The sequence below is a fragment of the Neolamprologus brichardi genome, chromosome 20, assembly GCF_056152115.1.
Source record: "Neolamprologus brichardi isolate AB-2024 chromosome 20, ASM5615211v1, whole genome shotgun sequence".
In the NCBI taxonomy this organism is placed as follows: domain Eukaryota; kingdom Metazoa; phylum Chordata; class Actinopteri; order Cichliformes; family Cichlidae; genus Neolamprologus; species Neolamprologus brichardi.
In genome coordinates, this window is record NC_142123.1 from 32,446,401 (window position 1) to 32,467,170 (window position 20,770).

A 20,770-nucleotide genomic window follows, 5' to 3' on the forward strand; every position below is an offset into this window, starting at 1 on the left:
ACCAAAGAGCTGGAAGGTCGCGGTAGCTGCTTTTACAACATCAGTCATGTAGCGAACTCCAATGTCAAACCTCAAAGTTACTAACTCACTCACCTCTTCCTTGTACTTGTTGATGTAGAAGTAGAGCTCGCTGAGCGCACTCAGTGTGTTGAACTCATTTCCGTGGAGTCGGGACTGCTCCACCAGGTATGCGTCCATGTCCTGATCGCTGATGCTAGGCATCTTGGCTATATCCCTGTAATACCTGAAGGACACAGACAAAGTTAGCTGTGGTGACTAACTTCAGACTTTAACTGCATCAGCAAGTTAATGTGTAGCTTTTGGGTTAATTTACCAGGATAATTACCCAAGTCACCAGCTCTAATGGTGTAATATTTTTACATTTTGCATGAGCAGGCCTTATTAATCATCAGCACTAATTAATGTGATTATGACCCCATACTATTATTCTAATAAGGCAAGAGTCTCAGTCTCTGCAAGCCTTTCTTCTTTCTTTCTTTCTTTCTACAGTTCTGCTCTTCAGAATGTAAATTAAGCTGTAGTAACTACTTTAACATATTAATTCTGACAGGTTATATTGATCAGTCATTTTCTTGTCACATGGCATCAGCTAATATCAGCAGGTTAGTTAACTGGTTATTTACACCTAAACCCAGCTCACTCATTTATTGTTCTTAAATATATAAATTAATTAGCATGTTAGATAGTTGCTTTACACAGGACGTATTAGTTAATAAGTTAGCGTGCTATCTACCTTTCCACCCAGCTCTTGTAGTTGGGGATGTCCTTCGCGTAGAGCAGTTTGTTGGATGGAGAGTCTTTGCCGAGCCGATGTTCAGACGTCGAGCAAGAATCCATGAAGGTCTGAGCAACGACTGACAAGCAAGCGTCGGTGATGCTGCTCTTGTGGATGTCGAACACAAACTGAGGATTCTTAATAACATTCACCCAGAACCTGAGAGGAAGGCTGCAAGAACAGAGAAAAGAGATGTTTTAAAAAAACATTTAAACAGCTGTGACTTTACCTTATAATTTATTTTAAAATCCACATTCTTGAGCAACTTTCTCTCACCAGTTGCTCTTCCAGGTGTGTCGGACGTCTGGGTCAGTTATCTGTCGTTTGTCGGCCTGCTCGTCTAAGAAGTCGAACATGTATTTTATGGCCAATGGGAGTGCAGAGCCACGATGGGCGGTGCTGAACACAGTCTCAAACAGGTCATCCACAAACTTCTGCAGCGTCCCCTGTTGGTGCGAGGACCAAAACAAAGGTTTAAATATTTAAAAATTAGATAATAGAAAAAAAAGATCATTAACCAGAAACATTGGACAAATTCAGAAGGTTAAAATTAACATTTTACTTATTTTGCTTAAACTAGATTATAATACAGTCTCTGCGTATAATGAAGATGATTATTAGAGCAATACTTTAAGGCATTACTGTAACTTTAATCTTAAGCCCCACACTGACATCTGTGAAGGCTTGTGCTGTTTTGTTTGAGGTACCTTGGTTGCTAGAAGTCTGGTCAGGTAGATTTCAGAAACCATCTTGCTGCCACGGTCTCCTTCTCTCTGGTCGCTGTGCTCATGATTTTTCACCAGGTGCCACAGTTTAGTTCCTGGAAAGACACGAAGGCTCGATTACCAATCCCAGTTTTCCAGAAGCCACAGAAGTCTCAGTTTTACTCCTTTCTTTGGTTTATTATCAATTTATTTGAAGCAATTACCTGCAAATTTGCCAAAAACTGGCATCACTCTGTAGGTACCCTGTGTCAAACTCTATTTCAGGTGTTATTCATTAACTATAGAACTCTAATATTATCATTTTTGGTATCTAGATAATATAATTTCCTTTTTCTTGGCAGAGTTTTTGTCTGAGATCCAAAACGTCCAAGGATATCAAAGATCATGACTGTGCTGTCACAGAAGTTAAATGTAATGCTGTCTCAACACAAGCAATGAATCCTGCTCATCTTTCACAGCATCTTTGATGTACCTGAAACAAACTTAACCCTTTAAAGCCGGTCGGAGCGGGCACGCTCTGTTTTGCGTAACTATTTTTAAATCCTGGTAGCTCTGCAACCACGTAAGCTAGCGCAATAATTTTTTTTGCATATGAAACCAGAGGAGTTGTACTTACATCTTATGCCATCAGCTTGTCCTCGGTCACAGTTTCCTTCCACATATAGCTTTGCAAAAACTGTATAAAAACCACTTGCAGCAACAAAAACATAATATTCCAGAAACACGCTTTGCCGATCCAATCAGCTGTTCATAACACTTCCTACATTGGAATAGACGTCAGCACGAACTTTTGCATGTCCGCCATTACCTGCCCGAAACCGGAAGTGACATCATTTTCGCGGAAATGTCATTTTTTTAACCATCAGGGCCTCATGAGCCTATACTGGTGTTTTTAAAAGTTATGTTTGACTTTATGACTTTCTGTGTCGTTTCTGGGATGCTTAGGACTCATATTGCACTGCTGGAAAGAGTTTATTTTGATGCATATGCTGCTTTTTTTGGCAAATTTGTACAATAATATTTATTTTCGTTTTTCCTGCAGTGTATAAAAATTGGTGTATTTCAAAAATAAAACTATGAAGACACTCAAAATAAATTTCCTGTGGTAGGAAACTATTTTGTGCAACTTTTTTGTATTTACAGTTTTGAGGGATACGCCTCTTAAATTTCTCTAACTAGAAATATATGTTAAAAAAACAAAAACGATTTTCAATTTTTTTGTAGTTTATTGCACTTTTTTGCAATTTATGTAATTACTATGCACTTAATGCAGACATATTATTAAAATCTGGGCTATAATGGTTGTATTGATGTATAGCAACTTGAAATGCTCCCAAAAATGGCTCCACAGCATGTAAACATATAATATAAGCTCTGGCGGACTTGGTTCTATGGTAGGTTTTAAAGGGTTAAAGGTCTAACACATGAAAACACCACAGATGTATCCTAATGTAAAGAAAGCTACTATAACTGAGTATATCTGCTGCCATATTACCTGTTTCCTGGTCTGGGGTGATCATCGGAGCTCTGGATCTCAGGCTGTCGGGACTGCTGGATGTTCTCAGTAAAGACTCTGATGGCACAAACAGAGAAAGATGGTCCTGATTAGTCATCTGGTTAGAAAAGAAGAGGCTGAACACTGATTTGCTTTAATGGTGACTGAACAACAACATCTGGCCTGGATAAAAACTAAACTTTCACTGTTTTCCACACAGCTGCTATAGCTATAAAGGTAAACAGTCATTGTGCACAACTTCCAACAAACCACATCTGTATAACTTGTAACGCCCTCAAAAATACATCTGTGTAAAATTTATTTTCACCACCGGAATGTAAACGCTGTAATCTTGCAAGTGTTATGGATTAAATCAATCTCAGATTATTATTATTTCTGACTGCTGTGTTCCCCTTTAATCCGTCTGTAGCGTCTCAGTGAGTTGTGCTAACTTTTACTTTCCACCTCCAAAGTTATTGCGACTCTCCGACGTGTTAAATACATTTATTTCCTCTTCACGTTAACTAGCTGTGGGCAGACACTGAAGGTAGCGAGCTGAGAAGACATGAGAACAAAAAATTCATTTTGACGAGTGAATATCGTGTTAGATTTTCTCTGTCGGTCCAATCCTCTGTGTTTGCTTCCAGTTTTGGAGCCAACTGTTTCCTAAAAAGATGTTTGAAGATGGTGATTGATGGTGTTGCCACACTGTCTGAATCAATCACCGTATACTCACATCAAAGGACTAAAGACTAAAAATGCTGTTCTCCTAACTTTGATAGTTGCTTGTTCCTGCTGTGCTCAAACACAAAAGAGAGAGACTTCCTGTAGAGGTTGGGTTGCCCGTACAGGTTACCAGTAATCCAGATCATGGTACGAGTTTAAAAACCAGAAGAAGGAGGAAGCATAAAGCATTCTTTAAGTTTGTGAAGACGTTTCAAACCCTCATTACTTTGATTTATAAGCAAGTTGAATGGATGCACTGAGCTGCTTTTAGAGCCAGCACTCGATTCGGTCCAATGGGCGATGCCATTGGCAGTCATGATAACCTTGAAACTTGAAGGACTCCAGGCTACCTCAGGTTTGTGAAAAACAGATATGCTGGCATTTCTGCAGCGTGTACAGGCAGTACAGCAAATTTTAAATTGCAGTTAAAAAAATGTTTGGACTGTTGCTAAATGAAACTTTCCTCCATTTCTTGATATATGTGCAATGTGGTAGAGAATGAAAAGTTTGCATGACCTACGAGGAGGTAATAGAAACAGGAAATACAGTCAGGTGAAATAAACCAGAATGATGCATTTGATATATGAAAGTCTGGAAACCATTAACCCTGCTAATAAAACATGATGCAGAAGTGGCCAGCAAGAAAACCTAACTGTGTGTGTGTGTGTGAGCGCGCTCAGTACCGTATCTGCTCAGCGATCTGGTGAAGGTGAAGGAGTTGGCGATGTTGTAGGCAGAAACCTGCTTCTGGACGAGCGCCACCACGGAGCCGTCTGTTACCTAGCAATGCACAGTGAAACATCAGTTAGTCAGCCAATCGCTCCATCAATCAGCTGACTAATTATCCGTCCAGCCAGTCGATTCTTATCCCGTCCACAATCTTGATAAAATCCACACGTGCCGCTGCAGGAGCTGATGAAGAACACGAACTCGCTTGGAGCTCAAACAGCGAGCGAGGGTGCACAGGCCGCTGAGATTTTAATAAATCGGCAAGAGGAAATGTTTTCAATCTGCAGCTGCACAGTCATTTTACGAGTGCTGTTTAAGTATTATGAAGTGGACTGACTGTATACTTACATTAGACCATTCTTTCATTCTATTACATCTTCAACAGTCTTCTTAATCCTCAAAATGAGCTTATACTGTATGTATATTAGATTACATTATATTTTAAGTAAGCTACACTATATCACAATACTTTATGCAATAGAATTTTATGTTGCCTTATACTATATAATATGTTCCATTACATTATGTTAAATATAAGAGTTTTCCTGGATAATGTCACGTAAATGAAAGCTTTGGTGCTGTCTGGGTTCAAAGGTTTGGCTTATGGTTGTCAGTAGTTTCAAACTGTCTAATTTTCAATTCTTTCTTGTATTTGTGAAAGAAAACTGAGAAGATTTATTGACTTATTCAAGTAAAACATCTGTTCTTTTCACCAAATAACACGTTCGGCTGGTTTCTGTAACAAAGTAATGTTTCCCATTAGTGTGCAAAAGTCAGGAATTCCACTAAGCTATTAATGAAAGACTTATAAGGTCTTCAGTTATTAACACAATGGTGCTAAAATCAGTGGAAATATGAACACTACCTTCCTTTTTACTGTATAGTGGAAACATAACCCGACCTGCTGCTGGTAGAAATGTAACTGCACTTTTAAAGCTCTCGACAATTGTGATTGGTCTGTTAAGCACCATTGATTCCAGCTGTGATGTTCAGGATACTTTTTGCTGGAGTGTTTGGGAAAAACGTGTGAATACCACTCTCCTAACATTTTATTTGTCTCCATCGTGCACACAAGTGACTGGCGGCAGCAGCATCAGCCACTTGTGCAGGTTACGGTGTCGGCTGTACAGAAATCCGAATCAGCCGACAGACCGAGGACAGAAACACAGACTAAATACATACAAGGAGTGAATTAAAGCACTGTGGGACAAGAACAAAGAAAGGAATAATAAATGGTATTTATGTTAACTAGATAAGATAAACAGTTAAAAGTTTCTTTACTGAAAATGTTTCAAATGTGGAGAAAATATTATATTCTTACTAAAAGGTTTCATGTGGATGAAACTGCTAACAAACAAACTTTCAGTGATGTCTGCAGTAAATACACGTTTGTACCTGGTAGTGCGCCAGCGTGTTGAGTCTCTTCCAGTCGCTCTCTATCTTAGTTGTCACGTCTTCGTCCTGCAGGATGATCCTCGTGAGCCGACCTTGACGCCACTCTGACATCACGAGCACAGACAAAGCATCAGAGAACTGTCCACCCAACCCCGAACTGCAGTCATGTTTTAAATGAACTGGGTTTAAGTTTGAGGACTCTCTGCTGATTTATTTTTACTGACATTTTATTATTTACTGAAATTCTGATTAATGGGGACCTATTCTCCTCATTTTGTCATTCATTCATGTATTCACCTAATTTAATACAATTATTAGATACACAAGTATATTTTGCAGGTATCGTGTGTCTCAGAAGATGCATTTACCAAGAACTCACATGCGTAGTGACTGTTTACTCGGTGGTACAGGGTGTTTTATTTTTCCCCCACTAGGGATAAATTAGCATCCCCTGACTGGTTTGTAAGCAGTGCTGAGTTTGCTGCTGTCTCTGGGTAAAATCAGCCACAGTGGCTGTTGTTTCTCGCAATTGCTGCAACTTGTATAGAATTATCGGTCAACTACTTGCTGAGATGCAGCAAAACTGTGAAAGGTGCAATACAAACTGGAACTGAAGTAAAAGTAGTGCTGTGTAACTAACAGTCCATTTTAAAAGATGGAACTTTTACTTTGAAGGCTAACGCTTCCTCTTTCTGGTTTGCATTGCGGTTGCCACCAGTTTTGCCTGTTTACTACCAGCAACTCCCACCGCTTGCCAACCAGTTAAGGAAACACATTTTTATCTAGCCACAGTGGTTGCCAGGGAGTTGCCAACTGGTCTTTAGTCCTGTGTAACTGGGGACTAACTAGCAGCTGGCGGGTTGTTGGGGACATTAAACCCCATCACGCTGAAGACAGGACCTGACTGGTGATGGTGACGTTAAACTCACTGAGTAATAGTAGCGTCTTACATATAGCAATTGCAATTATGTCTCAAAAATGAGAAAAACAACATTGATTTGTAGATGCTATGCTGTTAAACAAGAAAATATTTTCTGAGCTAATCCAAAGTTTATGTAAAAATCACATCACAGCCACAGAGATGTCATCCATTGGTTAGCAAAGTCCTTTCATAAGTTATAAACCAGTGAACGTACCCGACTGTAGCCACCTTTGTGACTCCGGTAACGACCATTTTTACCAAAATAATCTCATGTTCTATTTAACTAGGCTTTGAAACAGCAACGGAGGCCATACACTGAGTGACAACTTTGAAACAGCAATACTTCTTTCTGCATCCAGTGGAGTCGCCCCCTGCAGGCTATTAGAAAGAATGCACTTTGCAGATGAAAAGCTACATCCATGTTTTATACTGTCTATGCCAGGGGTGTCTAACTCAAATACACAGTGGGCCAAAATTCAAAACTGGAACAAAGTTGCGAGCTAATATTAATATTTATTGGAAAAAAAAATCTTCCTCTAGATATAAGAATGAATCTCTTCTTATTGACTCAAACAAGTTTTGCTGAAAAACTGAATATGGAACAAGCAAAGCTTAATACTAAACAATATATATATTAGCTGGATAATACCAGTAGGCCAGCTCTGATAGTAATTTGGTATGGCTTTGCGGGCCAAATTTGGCCCGCGGGCCAGAGTTTGACACCTATGGTCTACGCCTTTTCTTGAAGTAGGATATCTGTCAGTAGTTACCCAAGTCCATGTCATCTGCCTGAGGTCTCTGCGAGTATGGGATTCCTTTGTAAACAGCGTCCAGCAGTTTGTCTTTGACCTGAGTGACTGTGTCGCAGTTCAGCACCTTCACCGGCACCTCAGTCCCAACTTCACCCTCAGGGGGGATGCACATCAGCGTCTGAGACGGCGAGAGAGAAAGCAGAGACTCATCTGTCTGCACCAAACTTTATTAAGCTGCTGCTCGTGTGTTTACCACAGTGTTGTCACAGCGAGGGAAACGTCACTGGCTGTTAAATTGGATGTTTTTAACCACACACACACACACGCACACACACACACACACACACACACACACACACACACACACACACACACACACACACACACACAGTCTTTTCGAGGACCCTCACTGACTTAACATGCTCCCCCCCACACACACACACACACACACACACACACAAACACGCTCTTTACATAATTTCTAATAATCCCCAGCTGGTGTGTCAAACACTGAACTTTCATTCGCCGCAGACCCCCGACAGAAAACAACACCGAGTGGTCGTAAACATCCTGCTTCTGTGCTTCAATGATGCTTGTTGCTATGGATACAGTGAACGCAACAAAATCCACTTTGTGGTGAGTTAAAGGACTCATCTGTAACACGTTATAAGGGAGCCTGCAATTTACAGGGTGAGTTTATTGTATGAATCAGGTACCAATAAAACACTGCTGGTTCCTGCTGCACAATTACGGGGAACAAGTCAGTAGCCAGCTGTGTATTTCAAATACAATAAGAAACATATTGCACTCATACACCCACACACTACTCAGCTATATCGTATAGCACGCAATTAAAGACTAACGTAGACTGTTCTGGAAAGCACTCCCTCATTTAGTGATATAAATGTTTGTTTTGAGGTTATTAATTACAAAAATCGCATTTGTTTTCTATGAAATTGATTTTTATTAACAGATTAAGTCTAAATTAGTTAAATTAACACAAATTATTGACCTTGGGTAAACGTGGAGGGAACAAACAAACAAGACAGCTGACAGACTGAGAGCTCTGGGTTAAACGTGCTGCTATAGCGTAAACTTATACTGCATATTTCAACACTGCTATTCACTGAAAAACCCCCGACGTGGCGTGCTGTCATTTAAAATCTGTCTGTTGGGTGATGATACAAAAGGTGCCTGTCAATAAAACAAAGATTTAATGGAGGAAACATCACATTAGAGCTTCACTTCATTATTCATGGCATCTAAATTAATGAATTCATTTAAAAAATCATAAGATTTTTTAACAAATTTAATTATTTCCATTTGTCATTGCGAATTTTTAATAGACGGCTTTTTTTGGGAAGTTATTTTAGGTCAAGTCAAAAATCAATTACCCAGTTTGTCTCCAGGATAATATGTTATTATGGACGCTGTTATGTTTAGCATTTAGCCGTCAATGGGCCACGAGGACTTGGGTTACTGCAGTGAAGCTGATGTATGATTGAAGCTTACATGTCCTTAGCTGCAAATCTTTACACTGGAAAGTAATGTGAATAAATATGTAGTGTTTTTTGTCTTTTTTAAACGGCCGTGTGCTTTATTTCATCATATTTCTCCAGGAATGACTTGACAAAGCTAAGGCTGGAAATGTGGTTTATAACTAATAAACAAAACTACCAAAACACGGTGAAACCAGCAGTCTATTCTCACCACAGCTGCACTCAGTCACAGCTCAAACTGCTGTATTTAATTTTAGTTGGTGTGGGTGCGCGTGTGCGTTACCAGCTGTTTGTAGTCGATCTGCTGTCGGATGAGTTTGTCTTCACTGAGAGAATAACGAGCTTCTCCGGTGATGGCGTCAATCGGTCCCTTCTCCATCTGCTGCTTTATGGCACAATACAGCATGAAGAGAGGCTCGCCCGCACACTCCTGAAGGACAGGAAGAGGGGAGGGAATGAAGGGAAGGAGGGGAGATTTTTTTTAAAAGGAGGAAAGAAGAGAAGGAGGATAGCCAGGTTCATTACTACAGTTTAATCCTCAAAACTCATCGGGGGATTTAAGCCAATCCCCTTCATTCCCTATGAATAAATTAGCTGCAGCTCTGATCTGATTGGTCACGCTCAGAGTTGAGAGGCAGACTTTAATGAGGTCAATTAGGGGGAGCAGGAGGAAAGGTAGGAAGGAAGGAAGGAAAAAGCAGAGCGGATGGTGTACCTTGAGGAATCGATGGAGGAGGAAAGTGAACCAGTTCGTCAGCATCTTCTCAGCAACAGACTCGGTCCTAAACACATATATACAGGTCGGAGGTCATTAGTGAAAACATTAACTCCTGCTCTTTCCTGATTGGTCACATCAAATTGGACAGGAGGAGCTTAATGAGGTCAGTTAGAGAGCAGGAGGCGGGGATTTGGGGGCTGAAGGAGGAAAGACAGGGCTGCTACACCGGCTTCATAAACAAGACTTTTATTCTGAAGTAGCTCTTAGAAATGGGATCGGACACATTCAGTGCAGGCTGTTACTCAGCCAGACGTGGATTCATTCAGCAGATCAGCTTTAATATTTCACGTGTGACCACCCACTCACACTGAAAACAGTCAAACGTAAAGTGAACGGTAGGGAACGCACCTCCTCAGCAGCAGTTTGGGATGGTTTCTGTTCTCCAGGTTTTTCTCAATCAGGTCGGCCAGCAGCTGTTTTAACACCACTGTAGCATATTCCATCCGACCCTGAAGAGGCAAAGACAAAGACCATTATTTAAATTATTTTAACTCATAATAGGTTTACAAGCCTCTACTGCTATCACTACAGGTGTAGTAACCAGCATAATTAGCAGGCTGTAGCGCTGTGACAGATACCTGCAGAGCAGCCATGAGCAGGGAGGCGACGTTCCCCCTGTCTCTCATGGAGAACGACCTCTGAGCCTCCAGCGTGTGGATGAAGGTCAGCAGGAACATCTTGTTGTTCAGCAGCTGGCTGAAGAGACGCAGAGCTTTCTCCACATTGGCTGGAGACTAAACACATGCATGTGCACTTAGTTATTTAAACACAAACAGAGAGTCGTCTCACCAAGAGGTCAGAGGTTAAAGATAACATCAGTAAACCAAATAAACATCAACAAATCCACAGTGATATAAATATAAATTCATTATTTAGTTGATAAATCTAAATAAACTAGAAAAATCCTAAACAAACCCCCCAAAACCTAAGCAAGGCAAGTTAACCAAGCTAGGACTGAAAAAAGACTAAATTTGTACGAGTGGTTATTAATCTGAAAAACCATCAGAAATTTAAATGGATTTAATAAATAAGCCCCGAAGGATGAAAGAAGGAAAGACCAATAAACTCAACCAGATGACAAAAGCAGAATGAACCTGAATAAACATGAACAAACCTGACAGATGAGGAATAAATGTAAGTAACCCTGAACAAATATAATAAATGTAAGTAACCCTGAACAAATATAATAAATGTAAGTAACCCTGAACAAATATAATAAATGTAAGTAACCCTGAACAAAGAACCAAACTGAAATAGGAAAAAATAAAAGATGAACAAATCTGTACAACAGACAATAAACCTAAAGACATGAATGAGAATAACCTTCAATAAAACCGACAAAGGTCAAAAACAAAACCTGAAAACAGAACTAAACTAATTTCAATAAACCTAAAGGGGAAATAAATATGAATGAACATAAAATGTTTGAATAAACCTGGTTAAACCAAATAAAATTAGAATAAATATAAATAAAAGATCACAAATATAAATGTTTAAGCCTGAAAGAAGGAGAGTTTGTCTTTTTTTAAAAATAGAAATAAATAGGAATAAACCTTAAAAAAAACAGTAATAATCTACAGAAATAATTTAAATATAAATCCACGATGAGGGAAGAAAAACTAATCTCTGGAAATTATAGTTCACTAAGTTTAGGAAAATCTTTCCACCTGTGGGCTGAGTTGCTGCCACACCCTGTTATTATGATCAGGGAAAAATTGCAGCTGTGGATCCAGAGACTCAAAGATCCGAACATCCTGCCGTATTGTACATACGTCAAGCTCTTTGAGGACGGGGTGTTCTTCTATCCCTGGGAACATGACCCTCATGGTGTATGTCCGATATTCCAAGAAGGGAATCTTCACTCCATCCATGTCATTGGTAAGTTCTTGGATGTCTGTCTGCAGCTCCGCAAAGGCTGCGAGAGGAAGAAGAACATTAAAACAAATCAGCACAGAAGGAAGGACTGGAGGTCAGGAAGGAAGGCAGAACGCACCCTCTTTGCACTCTAGCGCCACCCGGCTCTCCAGGTTGTCCATCTGCAGCTGGAGGCGTTTGAGCGTGCGGTCGGCATCACGGGTCTTCCTCTTGTAAGCGATCAACACTGCGATGATCGCGATGAGCAGCACGCCTCCGCCTGCTCCGATCCCGATGATGGCAGGCAGCGTCAAGGCACTGTCGGAGTAGATGTGGAGCATGCCCGGGGAGTACTCCAGACCACCCACCAAGATCTACAGAAGACAGAACAAAAACGTGTTTATGACACGGTTACCTCCCAACATCAAAGTTTTTTTTTTCTTTTGATCAATTTCATAACTTTTTATCTACTTTTGATTATCTCACAGCTGTCATACCTTATTTCAAAGTGCCATAAAGACTCATATTGTCATGAAAGCTTCATGAAATGGACTCTGATCAAAAAGTTACATATTTTTCTTATATTAGCCTCTTTTAACTGTTAAATCCAGAGTTACATTTAAAACCCTTTAGCTCTCAATGCCCTGGATGATCATCATGTCTTAAAGACCTCATGATATCATACTATTATACTAGAGTTTCCAAAAGTCGAATGGGAGACACAGTCGTCAGCTATCAGGCCTCTCTCCTGTGAAACAGCTCCCAATTTGGGTCCAGGAGACAGGCACATCTTATATCTTATATTTACGGCTGGATCAGAAGACCCCGAATGATCCCATAACTGTGACGCTAATGTGCTTGATTATACCCGTCCGACAGTTGTGATTCACTAATATTCAGTTTATAATATAAAGCTGTTGTGAACTGGCACAATATGAATAAAACTGTATGGAATTATCTGAATTGAGGCATTTTGCTGCTTTAAGTACAATTCCTCCCTCTGTTAAATCCTTCATAACTAACACAGTTTAGCTTTGGTTAAAGAAAAACTGTAGTTTTAAATGCTGCCATCCACTGTGCAGATGTTACACAGTAACTTTGGTAATGATACTTTGTTGCATGAGAAGACAGATTTTCAGTCTTTTAAAGAGACACAATTGTAACAAGTTATACAGTTAATGTATAAACACACACACAGATAGATCTTCATGTTACACGTGTTTCATTACCTTTGTTGTCTCTTGTATTAATGTTTCATTAAAGTGTTTCCTCTTTACAGCCTTTTAATATCGATTCTACAACAGATGAAGGTACTATGAACAAACTGATAAATAAATGATAAAGAAGATATGAACAGACGCCGGAGGGGAGGGAGGCATTCTGAAATGATAATCGATACTTTTAATAATATATCAATAGTTTGTCTCGTAGGAGGTTCTGTTCATTGATACCAACTTCACTTTGAAGAGCTCTGTGTGTGTGTGTGTGTGTGTGTTTGTATATATGGTGTTGTGAGGACATGAATGTACAAAACCACTACGTGGGGACAAAAAAGTCCCCATAAGGTAAATCATATAAGTGATAACAGCTTATTTATTTCTTCCACAGGCTGAGCTGTGTATATCTCATTCATGTGTAAAGAAATGATTATTTCTTATTATTAATTACATTTTTTTCTCATATATCTGAAAATGTTCTTGCTTTTGTTTGTTTCGTATTTCTCGGTTATGTATGGTTAAGCTTGGGCTAAATTTAGTCTTCAGGAAATGAGTGTAAGGCAGTGCAATGTCCTCTGAAGTCAGGGAAACATTACTCTGTGTGCGTGTGTGTGTCACTCTATGATATGTGATGTTGAACCAATTACCCATGACTCCCTGCGGCTGCACTTAATGACTTTCACCTTTATAAAGACCCCCTCCTTTTCCTCCTTATCCTCCTACTCCCCCTCTTCCTGTCTCTGTTCTCCCTTCAAAAAGTAGTTCACAGCCAGGATACTCCAGTCCATGTAAACACAGTCAGTGTCTATGACTTAGACAAAGTCACATCAAAGCTATTTTAGGCTTGTTTTTCATGAGATACTTTAGTGAATCCTGGTAGATGGAGGAGAAAAGCCAAATCCACTTACAGGTATTCAAAAAACCTTCAAAATATGAGTGAGACCTATTATTCTCATATCCAGCTTTATAATTCCACTGTACTAAAGTAGCTTTCTATTATTCACAGTTCAAAATAATCCTTATTTTTCACATACTGAGTTCACCTACTAGCTAAAACAAGCCATTTTAGGTGTCTTTCATTTCTCCCTGTAAGCCAACTTTCTTCTCATTGGCTGCCCCTCGCAAACAAAAGGCATAAACAATAAATAGGTGGCGTTTCTGTGGTGACATAAGCACATTAGACATTAACTCTTAAAAGGTCTGGAAAAAGCTGACAGAAAGCTTTTCGGAAGCTCAGTCAGGAAATAAATTCAGCATAAAAAAAACTTACATACACCAACACAAAATATTTGTTTGTAATAAGTTGATCTATTGATTTCCTGCTTCATGGTTGGTTCATTTTCTGTTATATAAAGTTGATGTTTGCAGAGGTTTTTACCTGTTTTTGTCCCTTTTATTGGCTCTATGGTCATTTTTTGAATCCTTTTTGGTGTCTTTGATTGTTTTTGCTCTTTGTGGTTTTTTGTTTTGGCCATTTTTTAAATCTCTGTGTCTGTCATTATAAGTCTGAAGCATCCTTATAATGTTTTTTGTATCTTTGTTGTCTGTTTTTTCTGGTTTCAGCAACTGTTTTGTCTCATTTTTGTATGTTATGGTCTCTTGTCTCTCTTTTCTTGCTTTGTAGTTGTGTGTTTCCTCTTTGTATTTTACAGTTTTGTTCACTTTAAAAACAAAATGTAACGAACTTCCCTTTCCTGTGTCCTGTAATCTTTCTTGATTATTTCTTGCTGTTTTCTATGAATCACTGAGGTTAAGGTAAGAATGAAGAGGAGATTACTCACCACGACTCTCTTTTCTCCGGTGATATCCGGTGAATCACAAAGCAGCTGGTTCTCTGACACGGTTAGGAGGCAGGGCGACTCTCCAATCAGGACTGTGTAGTTCAGGCGGTTGTTACCGGGGGCAGGAGGGATCAAATTTTTACCCTGAAACACACAGACAAGTTTAGCTGGATCATTCACACATAAACTTTGAATATGGATTGCATCAAGTTTGAGAAGTCAGACCTTGAGGATGATGGGTGACCCTGGTTTAACCTCGAGGATCCCAGAGTTCCCCAAGGAGTCAAAGGTTGGGTTCGGGTAGTGTGTAAAGGGGGTGGAGTTAAGCACCAGCAAAGAGGACACCTGCACAGGATGAAAATATTAATGTAATGTTAACATGTCATTTAGAGAAAAAATGCTCCGCGTGTGTTTTTATCTCTGATCTGTGTGATTCAGGTTTTTCTTTTGTGCGTGTCATAAAGTAGAAGCTGCTGCTTGCTGTGGGTGAGCGATACCTGGTCGAAGATGAAGCCAAACTCATCGGGCCGCAGCGCCCCCTCTGGTGGGTCGGGTTTAGTGTAGACCAGACCAGGAGCCAAGCATGTCATTGTGCTGTCATTGACTACAGTGCAGTACTGGAGAGAAAACCATGAAGTCTGGTTAGGACGAAGAATGCAGGGTGACTGCAGAGTGCTGACGGCTAAGGTCGCAGCAGAAACTGGTTTAAAACTTCAGAATATTGTGAGCTTTAAAACATTTCACAAACAAACTTCATCTCCTCAAAACTCCAATAACCTTTATTGTATTTCAGAGCATAAAACCAATAAGTGCTGCGGTACAGTTTCAGGTCCCGATCCTGAACTTGGGAATAACCGAGGTCAGAGTTTTGTTCTTACATTGTTAGTTTCCACTCCTCCATATTTGGCTCTGACTTTGGGCTCCTGGATGGTGTGCAGGTTGGTTCCCGTCACCGTTATCAGCGTACTGCCACTGCGCAGATAAGAGACGCACAGGTTACAGATCCATTATCGTGATTGATTATTTGATTAGTGATGAGGAGAATGTGGAGGATTTACTTGAGGATGGTCCAGTTTGGTTCAATGCTGGTGATGGTTGGGTCATCCGTGTATGTGTACTTGGTATCTGTGCTTGTAACCTCGGCCCTATCAATCTTCAGACGGATGGGGGCTTCGCCCGTGCCTGACGTGGAGCTGGGAGTTATGCAAACTATCTCCCGATCAGTTCGTCTGGTGGAGGAAGAGAGATATATCATTGCATCTGGTTATTATTTACCAACAGATATATTACTGGGTGCATGTCAGAGTCAAGAGATCCCAACTAACTTGACAAACAGACACTCCTCCTTGTTTATGTAGACAGTGACAGAGCTGCCGGCATTCAAGTGTCGACCCATCACCGTCAGTCTGGTTCCCCCAGAAACAGGTCCCTTCTCTGGATGGACACGGCTGAAAGTCGGGCTCTGGAGAATAAAACACAAAAGACAGCAGTGGTACATGAAAGAATAAAAAACACCAAGTATCATACAGGAGTTTTTCCACTGTATGATCATTTATAGTCCATTATAATTAACTCGGCCGCCTCCATGCGCTGTTAAGACACGGCAGACCTGAAGATTTAAATTTAAGAAAGTCTGAAATTCCACGAAATCTAATCCTGATAACTCAACCTTTCAGTTTCCATCACTAATAGTGCGAAAAGGTAACTTTAGTAACAGGATGCTGAAGCACTCACCACGAAGGCGTACGTGTCACTGGAGAAAGCTCGATATTCTTCGTTGCACAAGCCGATGCAGACCTCTACCCGACCGCCTGGAGAGTGAGGCAGAAGAGCCTCGGCCATGTCACAGACGATCCTGCAGACAGAGAGACGGTCAGACTCACTCACTCACTCCAACGTGTCCTCACACCAACATGCTGACACCACTGACCTCTCTGCGCTGATGTATTGCGAGGGGATGGGGTTACAGCGGACTCCCGCCACCTGAACATGGGCGATCTCCTTCACCTGAAGACCCAGGTTCTCCCCCTCGATTGTCACCCGAGTCCCGCCTTCCCGGGGTCCTGTCACAGGACTGATCTGTGGGGGAGGGGCAGAGCAGATCAATCCTTTCTTAGAGATCACATGACATCTGTTTCTTGATTTGCTGCAGCTGCCACTTACTGTCTGTCCATGTTTTCTTGTTGTCTCAATAAGTTATATTTAAATAGGTTTCAAAACAGAGAAAGACACAAATGATAAAAAATGTCTGTGCAGTGATTATCCTTTAATAAACAGCACAAACTTAAACAATACATCTACAGGTTTCTATGGGATGGTAGCGTACACCCTCAGGGTCTTTTTAAGGTCATTTTAGGGAGTTGTTTTAATTTTAGGATCATTTGTGTTGCGTTGTGTTACTTTCCTTGACATAAACAAGGAAGACAAAATATTGTGAACATCTGTTAGCAAAGCAACACACATGACTTAATATCTTCTAAAACATATTGGACTCAAAACATGCAAAAAGCCAACATTATTAGACTGTTTATGTATTAGTGTTCTGGTGACTCGTTGGGACAAACAGCATTGTGTAGTAGGGATGCACCGATACCGATACTGGTATCAGGGCCGATACTGTAAAATGTGTGTGTACTCATACTCGTAAAAGTTAACCGATACCATGAACCGATACTAACTTATTTCATTAATCAGAGGGTGGCTTGTCATTTCTGTTGTAGTTTTTTATATTGGCCACTAGGGGGACACCCTGCACTAAACAGGCACAGGGTTAGGCGAGTGAGACTGGCGGCTCCAGATAAAAAAGAGAAACTGGAGGCTGCTGTAGCTAGGCTAAACAAAATGTCAGCAGTGTGGAACAGCCAACTTTAACTCAGGTTTTGGAAAAGCGATGAAAAATGTCAAGAGAAAATCCACGAGCAGTTTAAATAACAGAGGCTCTGACTCATTTTATCGCTCTGGATGACCAGCCAATGCCAGCCGTGGAAAGCATAGGATTGAACCGTCTTCTCAGCATACTCGAGCCGCGATATGAAATTGGACACTCTGCAATAATTTAAAAGTTAATTTTATTCTCAAACCTAATTTGTATTTATTTTATTCCAAACAGAAGTGTTTATTTATTATTCTGAAAGCTCGAGACAGTGCCAATAGTTCAGTGATATTTTGTTAAATTACAATGTGGAGACTCTGCAATAATTTAACAGAAGTGCTTATTTTTCACTTGACATTTTTTTGTGGTCATTTTTATTACGATTTTATTTTTTATCGGCAGAGAATAAAATAAAACCTGTCTTCCAATTCATTGCAGTTGTGTGTGTGTGTGGTAGAAGTATCGGTTTTTGGACTCAGTATCGGCAAGTACTCAGATCCAAGTATCGGTATCGTATCGGTTTGAAAAAATTGGTATCATTGCATCCCTATTGTGTAGTATTGTGCAAAGGCCTTGTTCTACCACACAACTGTATGTAATGGCAGAAATGTAAAATCAGGCCAAAATGGGTAAATTATTTTATTATTGGTTGTTTGCGATCATTCGAAGAGGGCTTCCAGCACTGATTACAGTCTCAACCCTGCAGCATGCAAGTCGCAGGTTTGATTCCCTACCTTGGTGATGCGTGGGTGGCTGCAGCGCAGGTTGTGTCGGGTGTAGTGCATCCAGTTCTGTTCGGGGGACGGGCAGTGCTGTCGGAGGAGGCACTTCCTGCTTTCGGTGCACCACCCGCACTCGAAGGCAGTTGGAGCTTTGAGGCACTGACCACAGCTGGAGCGCTGAGCCTCACACTTGTACAGCAACGCTGACAAACAGCACACGTTTGATCAGACAGCAGCCAAACACGGCGTATCACAGACGGAAGAGTCGCATGTGCATTTTTGCTACTGTCAGCATGAAGATATCATGAGGTGACTTTTCACAAAGCAGAAAGTTTAAGAAAAATCTGTTGATTATTTTTGCCTTTTGCCATTTAGTCCCATAACTTTATCCAAGTCTCACAGTTTACTCAGTTTGTTGGGGATGTGGTGTGATCACAGTCACTGTGGTGGGCCCACCGAGGGGTTAACCCGTCCCACTGGAGGAATTTTCAAAGAAACTTGCAGATAAATAAAGCAGGCTTTTTGGGATTTTGTCACAATCATTAAGAAAAGACGGATTGATCCGAATGGTTTTCCAAACGTTTAACTTCATCCAAGCCAGAGGTCTAAATCATCTGCAGGTTTATGAGCTTTTAATGATTCAGACAATAATCTATTCCAAACTGAAAGATGTTAGGCTGAGAAATAATGACAGTTTTCTTTCCACAAAGTTACCAAACTAAGTGCACATACTCTCATAATACATAAATGATACTTATTTTTCTTCCTCAGGCTATTTATCATGTTTGGTAAAACTTTGCTTCATTAAATGTGAGAGTTGAGTGTGAAGTTTAAAAATAGCTTATAGCAACATTGTTTTACTGATTTGGTCCCCTTGAGATCAATTTGTTATATACGTAGCCCATGATATAAAATGAGTTTGACACCTGTGCTATAAATACTCAAACTCTGTCCCGACAATCAGCAGCAATCAGCTGCTCGAAACTGCTAAAATTACACGATGGCCCCAAAGCAAGAAAACACTGGAAGAAAATGAATGTTTGCAGCAACGAGTGGAAGTTCAGGTCTGCAAGCTCAGAGTTTGACTGATGACCTTCAGGAAGCAAACTCTGGAGCCGTGTCGCTCTGTTCTGCTAAGCAGCTAACCTGCATCGATGCAAGCTTCATGGAAGAACAAATCAAACATCTAAAGGGATTAAATGCATGTTTGGAACAACTCCTAGAAGGCAAATAGAAATGTTTTGCTTCACAGAAGTCTTCTTTTAAGTGTTCAGCATGGCAGTGGATCGATCATGCTTTAGGCCTGTGCTGCAGACACTGGGAATGTTTCACTGGCAAAACCATGAAAGGACCAAATTCCAGAAGCAAATATTACAAAAAGCTATGAAGAAAAAAAATTATGAGATTTATAGGATGGAAATATTTCCAAATCAATGGGATACCTCAAGAGAGCCACAAAGCCCCTGCAAAGCCCCCGCTCACACCCAGCGTTAAATATCTCTAAGAGCAAATAGGAAGAATAACCCAAAATCCTGAGCTACAAAACGCCTTGAAAACCTTTCATTTGTGTCAATATGGGCTTTAAATATTGAGCAGTTAAACATTTTTTATTCTTTCTGTTTTTATTTACGACAAACAGAAACGCACACTTTTGTATGTTTCATTTAAATAAACGTTATGTTTATATTTACTGATGGTGTCTCATTTGTTTCATGTTCACCATACAAACTAAAAATTAAACTAGACTGATTATAAAACAATCAAAGTTGATAAAAGCTGGGTCTATTCTGACGGAGACAAAGTCCTAATCGACTCGCAGGTTTCTGAAGACGAGCAGTTTGATTAGCAGGTTTTACCTTTCATAGACGCGGGCTTGTCGATGAAGAAATCTCCGTCCCAGACAATGGAGAAATCCACCGGGAGATCGCCAGCCTCGTCCCCTTCATACCAATACTGCAGAGACACAGAGGGGGAGTAATTTAAGTATGGCACGTTTTAATTGGGAAACGGAAAATTTGATTCTGTGTTAATTAACGGGAAGCAGCAGGAACGAATTTTAATTAAAGGAGGAGAAGAACAAATCGATGTAGAGGAGAGAGAAGAACAAAAAACAATGCAGATAAAATATACTTCTAAATGCAAACTGAAGCCAGCGTTCAATAAGCACACTGGCAACTGTAATAATATGAGTACAGCTGATATTCACACGAGTGTCAGTGCAGTCAGTATTCCTGTCTCACTCCAGCAGTCAGACAAACATCAAAACCCTCCTGCTCCAAAAACAACTCTGAACCATCAAAGCCTGAACTCCACAGACCTCCGGAGGCACCGAGGTTTTAGAGACTTTACAGTTAGTCCTGGATGTTATCATGTGAGGCCACCATGGACTGCATGACTTTTCTTTTCCTCAGCACATCTCACAGAAGTTCAATCAGACTGAAAGGCTGAGGCAGCACCTTTGACTCCTTGTCATGTTCGCTGAGAGCCCCATCCTGCTGAAAGAGACC

The 20,770-nt window shown here is 40.4% G+C and overlaps 1 protein-coding gene across 3 annotated transcripts in view; it reads right to left on the reverse strand.

The window, feature by feature from the left end:
- Window positions 1-20,770, reverse strand: part of plxna3 (plexin A3) — a 157,530-nt gene that overhangs the window by 4,856 nt on the left and 131,904 nt on the right. For all 3 annotated transcript variants that reach the window (XM_087833900.1, XM_087833902.1, XM_087833901.1), the window contains exons 14-37: window positions 20,120-20,216; window positions 18,276-18,466; window positions 16,600-16,748; window positions 16,404-16,524; window positions 15,995-16,131; window positions 15,728-15,898; window positions 15,548-15,641; window positions 15,167-15,286; window positions 14,895-15,014; window positions 14,670-14,813; window positions 11,811-12,045; window positions 11,590-11,732; window positions 10,396-10,551; window positions 10,166-10,266; window positions 9,755-9,821; window positions 9,323-9,469; window positions 7,559-7,718; window positions 5,867-5,970; window positions 4,426-4,522; window positions 3,017-3,094; window positions 1,504-1,616; window positions 1,073-1,242; window positions 755-967; window positions 94-244 (exon numbers count right to left, since the gene is read on the reverse strand). In XM_087833900.1, the coding sequence (XP_087690026.1) occupies window positions 94-244; window positions 755-967; window positions 1,073-1,242; window positions 1,504-1,616; window positions 3,017-3,094; window positions 4,426-4,522; window positions 5,867-5,970; window positions 7,559-7,718; window positions 9,323-9,469; window positions 9,755-9,821; window positions 10,166-10,266; window positions 10,396-10,551; window positions 11,590-11,732; window positions 11,811-12,045; window positions 14,670-14,813; window positions 14,895-15,014; window positions 15,167-15,286; window positions 15,548-15,641; window positions 15,728-15,898; window positions 15,995-16,131; window positions 16,404-16,524; window positions 16,600-16,748; window positions 18,276-18,466; window positions 20,120-20,216 (3,279 nt within the window). The remainder of the gene's footprint in view (window positions 1-93; window positions 245-754; window positions 968-1,072; window positions 1,243-1,503; window positions 1,617-3,016; window positions 3,095-4,425; window positions 4,523-5,866; window positions 5,971-7,558; window positions 7,719-9,322; window positions 9,470-9,754; window positions 9,822-10,165; window positions 10,267-10,395; window positions 10,552-11,589; window positions 11,733-11,810; window positions 12,046-14,669; window positions 14,814-14,894; window positions 15,015-15,166; window positions 15,287-15,547; window positions 15,642-15,727; window positions 15,899-15,994; window positions 16,132-16,403; window positions 16,525-16,599; window positions 16,749-18,275; window positions 18,467-20,119; window positions 20,217-20,770) is intronic.